Source organism: Bison bison, unplaced genomic scaffold (genome assembly GCF_000754665.1).
Source record: "Bison bison bison isolate TAMUID 2011002044 unplaced genomic scaffold, Bison_UMD1.0 scf7180017864037, whole genome shotgun sequence".
Classification (NCBI taxonomy): Eukaryota; Metazoa; Chordata; class Mammalia; order Artiodactyla; family Bovidae; genus Bison; species Bison bison.
Window position 1 is genome coordinate 6,998,281 of NW_011494609.1, and position 10,155 is coordinate 7,008,435.

The 10,155-nt window shown below is 53.4% G+C and overlaps 1 protein-coding gene across 2 annotated transcripts in view; it reads left to right on the top strand.

The window, feature by feature from the left end:
- Nucleotides 1–3,523: 3,523 nt before the first annotated feature.
- The window catches only part of LOC104984926 (chromosome unknown open reading frame, human C21orf2), an 11,894-nt gene continuing 5,262 nt past the window's right edge, over nucleotides 3,524–10,155 (top strand). For both annotated transcript variants that reach the window (XM_010834891.1, XM_010834892.1), the window contains exons 1-5: nucleotides 3,524–3,785; nucleotides 5,578–5,596; nucleotides 6,963–7,009; nucleotides 9,523–9,752; nucleotides 9,923–10,094. In XM_010834891.1, the coding sequence (XP_010833193.1) occupies nucleotides 3,709–3,785; nucleotides 5,578–5,596; nucleotides 6,963–7,009; nucleotides 9,523–9,752; nucleotides 9,923–10,094 (545 nt within the window). In that variant the 5' untranslated portion in view covers nucleotides 3,524–3,708. The remainder of the gene's footprint in view (nucleotides 3,786–5,577; nucleotides 5,597–6,962; nucleotides 7,010–9,522; nucleotides 9,753–9,922; nucleotides 10,095–10,155) is intronic.

The following is a 10,155-nucleotide window of genomic DNA, read 5'->3' on the forward strand; positions in this document are numbered from 1 at the left end:
AGGCAGGTCAGGTGGTCTGGTATTCCCATCCCTTGAAGAATTTTCCACAGTTTCTTGTGATCCACAGAGTCAAAGGCTTTGGCATAGTCAATAAAGCAGAAATAGATATTTTTCTGGAATTCTCTTGCTTTTTCCATGATCTAGCAGATGTTGGCAATTTGATCTCTGGTTCCTCTGCCTTTTCTAAAACCAGCTTGAACAACTGGAAGTTCAGAGTTCACGTATTGCTGAAGCATGGCTTGGAGAATTTTGAGCATTACTTTACTAGCACGTGAAATGAGTGCAATTGTGTGGTAATTTGAGCATTCTTTGACATTGCCTTTCTTTGGGATTGGAATGAAAGCTGACCGTTTCCAGTCCTGTGGCCACTGCTGAGTTTTCCAAATTTGCTGGCATATTGAGTGCAGCACTTTCACAGCATCATCTTTCAGGATTTGAAATAGCTCAGCTGGAATTCCAACACCTCCACTAGCTTTGTTCGTAGTGATGCTTTCTAAGGCCCACTTGACTTCACGTTCCAGGCTGTCTGGCTCTAGGTCAGTGATCACACCATCGTGATTATCTGGGTCGTGAAGATCTTTTTTGTACAGTTCTTCTGTGTATGCTTACCACCTCTTCTTAATATCTTCTGCTTTTATTAGGTCCATACCATTTCTGTCCTTTATTGAGCTCATCTTTGCATGAAATGTTCCCTTGGTATCTCTAATTTTCTTGAAGAGATCTCTAGTCTTTCCCATTCTGTTGTTTTCCTCTATTTCTTTGCATTGATCACTGAGGAAGGCTTTCTTATCTCTTCTTGCTATTTTTGGAACTCTGTATTCAGATGCTTATATCTTTCCTTTTCTCCTTTGCTTTTGGCTTCTCTTCTTTTCACAGCTATTTGTAAGGCCTACCCAGACAGCCATTTTGCTTTTTTGCATTTCTTTGCCATGGGGATGGTCTTGATCCCTGTCTCCTGTACAATGTCACGAACTTCATTCCATAGTTCATGAGGCACTCTATCTATCAGATCTAGGCCCTTAAATCTATTTCTCACTTCCACTGTATAATCATAAGGGATTTGATTTAGGTCATACCTGAATGGTCTAGTGGTTTTCCCTACTTTCTTCAATTTAAGTCTGAATTTGGTAATAAGGAGTTCATGATCTGAGCCACAGTCAGCTCCTGGTCTTGTTTTTGTTGACTGTATAGAGCTTCTCCATCTTTGGCTGCAAAGAACATAATCAATCCGATTTCGGTGTTGACGATCTGGTGATGTCCATGTGTAGAGTCTTCTCTTGTGTTGTTGGAAGAGGGTGCTTGCTATGACCAGTGCATTTTCTTGGCAAAACTCTATTAGTCTTTGCCCTGCTTCATTCCATATTCCAAGGCCAAATTTGCCTGTTACTCCAGATGTTTCTTGACTTCCTACTTTTGCATTCCAGTCCCCTATAATGAAAAGGATATCTTTTTGGGGGTGTTAGTTCTAAAAGGTCTTGTAGGTCTTCATAGAACCATTCAACTTCAGCTTCTTCAGCATTACTGGTTGGGGCAAAGACTTGGATTACTGTGGTATTGAATGATTTGCCTTGGAAATGAACAGAGATCATTCTGTCATTTTTTAGATTGCATCCAAGTACTGCATTTCAGACTCTTTTGTTGACCATGATGGCTACTCCATTTCTTCTGAGGGATTCCTGCCTGCAGTAGTAGATATAATGGTCATCTGAGTTAAATTCACCCATTCCAGTCAATTTGAGTTTGCTGATTCCTAGAATGTCGACATTTACTCTTGCCATCTCTCGTTTGACCACTTCCAATTTGCACACCGGACGAAATACAGGAAATGCAGCAGTTAAACTACTGTGGGGATGCTTTTCTCTTTTATAATCCCCTGTATTGTCTTTACAATAAAGATAGCTGGGCTACAGCAAAATTCCACTCTCCCCCACTGAATCAGGGCCCCTGGTTGTGCCAGGAGTCCCTCGTACAGGCAAGTCCTCCACCAGTCTCCAGGGCCCTGGGCTTCGGATATTGCCGTGACACCTTGGCAAAGCCAACTCTGACCCTTGTGAAAGAAAAAAATGATCCTGACACTTGTTAAAAGGGTAAGGAAGACTTTATTCAAGACTATTGCACTTAGAGACAGACTGGGCTCAACTCCAAATTCAACAAGGACTAGGGGGATTTACAGAAAAGGAGCAGTGAGGGGCAAGTGGATGGAAAGTTACTAGGATTCCAACCTAGAGAGCATATTAAAAAGCAGAGACTTTGCCAACAAAGGTCCATCTAGTCAAGGCTATGGTTTTTCCAGTAGTCATATATGGATGTGAGAGTTGGACTATAAAGAAATCTGAGAGCGAAGAATTGATGCTTTTGAACTGTGGTGTTGGAGAAGACTCTTGAGAGTCCCTTGGACTGCAAAGAGAGCCAACCAGTCCATCCTAACGGAAATCAGTCCTGAATATTCATTAGAAGGACTGATGTTGCAGCTGAAACTCCAATACTTTGGCCACCTGATGTGAAGAGCTGACTCATTTGAAAAGACCCTGATGCTGAGAAAGACTGAAGGCAGGAGGAGAAGAGGACAACAGAGGATGAGATGGTTGGATGGCATCACCGACTCGATGGACATGAGTTTGAGTGAACTCCGGTAGTTGGTGATAGACAGGGAGGCCTGGTGTGGGGCATTTCATAGGGTCACAAAGAGTCTGACACGACTAAGCGACTGAACTGAACTGAACTGAACTGAGAAGACCTCAAGGGCGGAGGATCTTACAAACGACAGGCCAAGAATATTACATACCACTTGCGAGGGAGGGAAGAGCAACAAAATCACACAATGAGGGTTCGCAGAGATCAGGGTGGGGATAACAACAGGATCTTTGCTGAGACTGTGCTGGTCAGGCCAAACACAGGACCAGGGTCCAGTGGGAAAGGCGTCAGAGCAGAGGCTGAGTTTGGTCTTGTCACCTCTGAGGTCTGAGATCTCGGACACACGTCTTAATGTACTTTGCAGCCCAAGCAACCCTTTGATTTCTAAAATGTCTGACTACTTGTGAGGTCTCTGTTACCTTTGGTTCCTGCCTTCTTTCCTTAAACGCTGAGAGGGAAAGGAATCAGCGCAGCCCTAGAACTCTTCTAGATTTCTCGTTTCAAAGCTTAAAATCTTCCTAATTCAAGGCAGTTTAGAGAGTTGGTGATGGACAGGGAGGCCTGGAGTGATGCTGTTCATGGGGTCGCAAAGAGTCGGACACGACTTAGCGACTGAACTGAACTGAAAGAGACCATCACTTCTAACTCACCAGCCTCGGGGCCAGGACTGAGGTCCGGGGTTGGAATTCGGGGTTCTGGGTGGGGACGGGGACCTGGCTTAGGATCTGGGACTCGGGTGAGGTCTCTCGTAGCCGACTGGCGCCTCCAATCCAGTCTGACGTATGTCAGAGCCCTGCGTCACCACCACTGCGCACGCGCAGGACGAGGCAAGCGGCTCCAGGGGCTGGTCGGAGCAGGTGGGGGAGGAGCCAAGACGCGAGGCGGAAGCCCAAGCGGTCCCACTGCACTCGCGCCGGCCCGTCCCCTCAGAGGGGGCCAATGGGCTCTCAGGACGCGCTCCTAATGATGCGGGCCCCGCCCCTTGGAGACGGGCGCCGGCGTGGCCAACATCCGCCGAGGTAGCGAGAGATTTGAGAGTTCTGCCGGGGTCTGGGGTCCTGGGGGCCCGCCGCCATGAAGCTGACGCGGAAGATGGTCCTGTCCCGGGCCAAGGCCTCGGAGCTTCACAGCGTGAGGAAGCTCAACTGCTGGTGAGGACCAGAGGCCAGAGCCCGTCCCCGCGCGTCCTCCCCGCTGCCCGACAACCCTTCCCCGGACCCCTGCCCTGGGTCATGGCTGGGAAGAGCTTTCTAGAAGTGGAGACCCCTGTCCAGAACCCCCTCCAGGGGTCCCTGGAGCGGGGACCCCTGCCCGCCTCCTCTTCTCTGGAGCGGGGACTGCAAGGGCCTGCGGAGGATGCAGAGGGGTTCGGAATCTAGGAGGGGCACCTGGGCCTCACCTTCTTGGCCCATGTCTGGTCCGCCCAGCCTCTGGGAGGTGTTGCATAAGCTCAGGGGGCCTTTGGCAAAACCATTCCAGAATTTTCATCTCTCCTGACCGGGTGGTGTTTCACACACAACTCCAAACCTGCCCTCCTTGCACAGGACAATTGGAATTCCCTTGAAGACTGGCTCTTGGGCTTCTAGATGGCTATAGTGGGGCAGACAGTTCTCTGTAGAGAGGTGTCTTTTCTGAAATTGCCAGCAGCCCTGGGAGCCAAGCCTGCTGATGAGATGGGAGATCAAGGTGGCTAACACCCTTTTTAGGGCAAAGAAAGGAAACTGAGGCTCCATCAAAGTGATCTTTCAGTAAACACTGTTGTAATTGAGCCCTGGGTAGGGATGCGTTGTCCCCAGGGGACTCACTGTCTAGGAGGTAATGTTAGAGACACAGGTGCTGTGGGGTCAGTGCAGCCTCAAAGACAGGGTGGCCAGGGCTAGCTGCACCAAGGAAGGACCAGGAGTGCTCCTGGAACTCCTGAAGGGTCTGCCCGTGTTCAGTGGGGACTCCAGGCAGGGCTCCGAGCGCCTCCGTGCTCTGGACAGCTCAGGTGGCTCTCAGCCAGAAGCGGACGATCCTCCTGCTGGTGGCAGGCAGATTGACTGCAGTGAGATCTGCCTGCTCATTAGAAGCCTTTCTCTCTGCCCCACACATCTGGTATTTTGGCCACGGCATTCGTGTCATTTGTTTTCAACAATGCATGCCCTTGTTCTGCGTGAGCAGTCAGCCTTCCCCCCGGGAGGGAGGCACAACGACCGCATTTCAGGCTTTCTGAAGTGTGTTTCATAAGTCGTAAGTTCAGCCTTTGAACTTGTCCTGTTGCAAAGACTCCCTTGTTTATGTGTGTTAGGGAATTATCCCTGGGCACAGCAGCCTTGAGCATGAGTGAGTCTTTGTGTCCTTCAGACGGGGCAGCCTCTGCCACTGCTTAGTCTGAAGAGCAGCCACCAGCATCAAATGGTTTTGTCCAAAATCAACCTGGAAATGATTTTGGGCACCTTTGTCAGTCGTCTGAGAAAGTTTTCTTTTACTTGGTCGTTGAAATCATATACTTTTTTTTTTTTCTCACTTACAGATTCTTTTTTAAAAACTCGGGTGTTTAATTTTTGGCTGCGCTGGGCCTTTGTTGCTACCTGCAGGTTTTTTCTCTAGTTGTGGCAGGTGGGGGCCACACGCTGGTTGCAGTACACGGGCTTTTCTCATTGCAGTGGCTTCACTTGTTGCGGAGCACGGGCTGCAGGCGCGTGGGCTGCAGCTCACGGGCTCTAGAGCACAGGCTCTGTAGTTGCGGTGCACAAGCTCAGTTACACGTGCAGTCTTCCCAGACCAGGGATGGAACCCATGTCACCGGCACTGGCAGGCCGATTCTTATCCACTGTACCACCAGGGGAGTCCAAAGTTGTAGACTCTTAAAGTTTGTAGACGTTTGTCATTAATTTTTGTTTTTAGTTTTTTTATTCAACTTTGACAAACTAAAAGTGCCTATGTCTTTTCTCTCCCCAGGGGCAGCCGTCTCACTGATGTAAGTACCATGCTGGTCATCTCCAAATGGTCCCTGATCCCTGGGAGGAAGGTTAAGTGGACAGACCCATACCCATCCCATCCAGGTCCCCGTCCATTTGTTACCTTAGCAGCTTTAGTAAGGAAGAGCCACTTGTGAAAAGAAGTTCTGTAGCCCCAAGTTAATTCCAAAGTCCCTTCACACATCTTCCTGCAGATGAGAAGCGGGCCTCACAGAAGAGGGGGCTGATCCAGGATGCAGACCTCTCCCACCTGAGGAAGGGCCCCACGTGCTTGGTTGACTTTAGGAACAGTGCACTTGGCTTGGGGGAGGGGGGTCTTTTTAAACTTTTTTTAATAGATTCTTGGACTTCATGTCCCTAAGGAGTTTCCTCTCTTCAGCCCCTTCCCTGGTCAGATCCATCTTCACCCGCTATTCCCGTGGCAGGAAGAGATGAGGGCTGGGCAGGGGCAGAGAGAGGAGCTGAGCGGAGCTGAGTGTCTGTGACTCGGTTTCTTCCCAACTCCACTTCCGACCCCAGCCCCCAGTCCTGGGATGAATGTCTCCAGCTCACACAGAGTGGGGTGCCCAGCAGTTGGTTCTTATCAACTTCTGTTTTGGAACTTGAACTGTACCTATCCTGAAAAGCAAAGTTGGACATGCTGAGAGTCGGAGCCCTCCAGAAAAGCCTGTTGCGCCTGATTCTGTAGCAGCAAAGACAAGGCAAAACACTGCTGTAACAGAAAACAGATTCAGTGCACGTGTGAAGCATCCTGACCAGACAGCTTGTTAATGTCAGGAGCCCCCTCTGGCCCCATGCCCACTGTCTGGCAGACAGACACACACATATTCGGGGCTCCACTGCTCATCAGTCTTGCAGGTTATGGGTCTTCATGGACCAGCTTGTGCCCCACTGGCCCTTTCCCCTGAGTCAGTGTTAACATGTTCTCAGGTCTAGTTTCGAGCCTGTCTCCATATCACAACAGCTCTGTTGGCAAGAAGGGGCTTCTCTCCTTTCCTTGGATGTCAGGGACAGTAGGGAGAAAGGCTGGCTGTCCATTGAGTCTCCTCACTGAGGTCCTTTGAGGATATCTACAATTAGAAATGCCCCATCTCGATGGCTGGCAGCGTTTAGTGGTAATGATGCTGGTTCGAGTTGTGGAGAGGGTGCCATCTCTCCATCAGGCAGAGGGGACGTCTGGGCTGCAGAGGGGAATGGGCTGCAAAGCCCTGCGTGTTCCTAGTCGGGAAGGGGGAGGCTCCTCCGCTTGGGCCCTTGTCAGGGGGTGGGCAGAAGCTCCCCCTGGGTTCTTTTGGCTGCTGGAGAGATGTGATGTCACATGCCAGCATCCTGTGATGATTGCAGTCACGTTCTTTTCCTTCATAGATCTCCATATGCCGGGAAATGCCCAGCCTGGAAGTGATCACCCTCAGGTACCGAACCCTTGCTGGCCACCCCTCCTAAGTCACCAGGGCTGGAAGATGAGGAGAGTGTCCAGATCCCTCCCGTGGGCTGGTTAATAACCTGAATAACTAATTATCCTTTGATAACTCCCATCCTTGGTCTGGGAGGCCTGCTTTTGCAGGCTACACCAAGGTAGCACCAGGGCTTGGCTACTCCTTAACTCTGCCCTTCTTCCAGGAGGGCACCCAGGCCTCCCCCCGAGCTTGCCCCCCCACCCCCGTCCCTGGGTCATGGGGTGCCACCCTAGGGTGGCTGTGTCTGTCCCAGCACCCCCAGTGCCAGCCTTGTCTCCGTCCTGGTTCCATCAGTGCCCGGAGCTCTGCCAACTTCCCTGCACTGCATGGTCTGTCCTTGATAATAGTCACTCTTCCAGGGTCATACACCTTTTAACAGACTAAAGAAAGCTTGAATGAGCCAAATGCTGCCTTTGGGGCTCCAGGCTCCGGGTGGGGTGGGGGCATTTGGAAGGTGAGGGAAGGAGGAAGTCTCTCCCTACCTGAACTCTGACCCACCCACTCTGGGTCTGGGGAGGAGGCTGCCCCTGCAGATGTTGGAGTGCTTTCTGCAGGTCCCCATGTGTAAACCTTGTGGAGATTGAAGCGCTGCAATGAAGGCTAACTCCTTGCTTGGCAGCTCAGAAGGTCTCAGGACTCGCCCTGTGTGTGGGGTTGCAGGCCCTGGGTCCCATGCAGGTCCTGAGACTTACCTTCCTCGTCACACTGGCCACCCTGTCCTTCCTGACCCCGCTTGTTCTTGTGCCTTCGGCGGTCACCCTGGGTGCCTTCTGCCACCCACCTTGTGCTCACCCACCTCCGGCCCTGGCCCGACAGGCTGGGGCTGGCACCTGCTTGCGGAATGAAAGAATGAATGAAGGAGTGGGCCCGGAGCCCCTCTCCCAGCCTGGGCCCAGCTTGGCCCTTGTGCCTCGGCTCCCCCAGCTGTAAGACAATGACTGTGAGCGGGGGGCGAGGAGGAGTGGATGCAGTGGGGAAGACGGAGCAGCCAGTGTGTGCAAGCGCCTGGCGTCTGCCATCACTTACCTGTGACGATTGTCAGTGAAGCTGTCGGGGATGTGCACCTAGAAGGCCTTACCTGACAAAAAAGGCCTTATCTTTCATTCCCCAAATAGTAGGAAACTTGGATCAGGTATGGACTTAACCCCGTCTCTACCGAGCGCCATCAGGGCTCTGGGGCAAGTCCCCAGCCTCTGAGCCAAGGCCCCTTGTACCGCAGTGGTTCTCATCGCTGCGGCCTGAAGAGGGACAGTGCCCAGGGCTGTGGCCTGGACTCCTAGCCTTTCTGGAACTGGGGGGCCCCGCGGCTAAGCCACTGACCCCAGGCCGCTGGGCGGCAGTCCTGTGCAATTACATCGTTTTGGTTTGCTCTCAGTGCCCATGGGTGGCAAGGCTTAGTCCGGTCTGGCTGCTCTAATGGGATTTCACAGGCATTTGTTCCTCATAGTTCAGAGGCCATAAGTCCAAGACCAGTGTCTGGTGAGGGCGCCCTGTGTCCTCACCTGGCGGAAGGTTCGGACAGCTCTGGGGGTCCATTTCATAATGGCGCTGGCCCCACTCATGGGGGCCCCACATCCTCACACCACTGCACTGGGGGTCAGGATCTCAATGTGTGGATCTGGGGACACAGTCAGTCTGTAGCAAGAGCTATGGGAGGCCATAGCCCAGTGGTCAAGGAGGGGTCTCTCGACCCCTGCTGGCTCAAACCCTCGACCTCAAGCCTCCACCCCGACGGCCTGTGTGGCTCCCCCATCGCGAGGATCCCAGAGCCTGGGTTCACTTGTGCTGAGACGGTGGCACCCTTGTCCCGCTGCTTCAGTGACAGTGTCGGGTGTGGTGGGAGTGACCCTAGGGGTGTGTGAGGGCATCCCTGCCCAGCCCAGCCCAGCCTCCAACGGAGAGTGGTCCAGACAGTCTGGCAGGACGGGCAGATCCCCCACGGCCTAAGGCTTATGGTCAGCCACCCTCCTCACACTGAGCCTGCATTCATGGCTCGTCCATCTGGGTGTGCGGGAGGTGACCCTGCTCTGTCAGCTCAAACCTGCAGGTCTCTGCCTGGTGTCTGGATGATTTCCTCTTTCCCGTTCACTCAGTTTAATTCTGTAGTTAATTCTTTTGTGAACATGGGGTTTGGAAGTTCAGTGTTCAGGTCTTGGTCGTGTGGGGCTTGAGTGGGCTTGCTTAGGTTCGTCGTGGGTTTTCCTGGCTACTGCCCATTTTGGGCTCACTGGTGTGTCCCATGGAGTCCTCAGTCCCCTGTCCTGTCGGGACTTCCACCCCGACATGGACTCCTCAGCAGAGTAGGGGCTGCCGCTCCCACTGCAGCTGGAGGGTAAAGCTTTCTCTTGGGCCTGGGGGCTCCCTTGCCCTCCACCCTAAGGTGAGGGCAGGTGGGCACCAGCAGGCAGTGCTCGTCTGCGTGGTGGGGTGGGGGCCCTGGACCGGCGCTGATGGCCGCGTCCACGCAGTGTCAACAGCATCTCCAGCCTGGAGCCTGTGAGCCGCTGCCGGCAGCTGAGTGAGCTGTACCTGCGCAAGAACCGCATTCCCAGCCTCGCAGAGCTCATCCACCTGAAGGGCCTCCCGCGCCTGCGGGTGCTCTGGCTGGCCGAGAACCCCTGCTGTGGCACCTGCCCCCACCTCTACCGCATGACCGTCCTGCGCACTCTGCCGCAGCTGCAGAAGCTGGACAACCAGGGTGGGTGTCCTTATATCCCCCTGCCCCCATCACAGGTGCAAGAGAGGCCGGCCTCCTGAGGGCTGAGCCACCTCTCCAAAGGGGACCGCACTGAGCCGAGGGGACAGCCAGGCTGGGCCGGGTGGGCTCATGTGCAGTGAGGCCACTGATGCTTCTGCACCACCCCCCAGCTGTGACGGAGGAAGAGGTGTCCCGGGCGCTGATGGAGGGAGAGGAGGTCACGGCCCCCAGCAGAGAGGACTTGGGGAGCGGCCCACCCGAGCTGTCCTACACCCTGAGTGCTGTGGACGCCGCCACTGAGACGACACAGGATCCTCTGAACCTCGGCAAGGGGGAGGCCAGGTGTGGCCCGTCGGCCTCCCCAGCCCTCCCGCAGCTGCACTTCTGGGACTGGGGGGGGGGG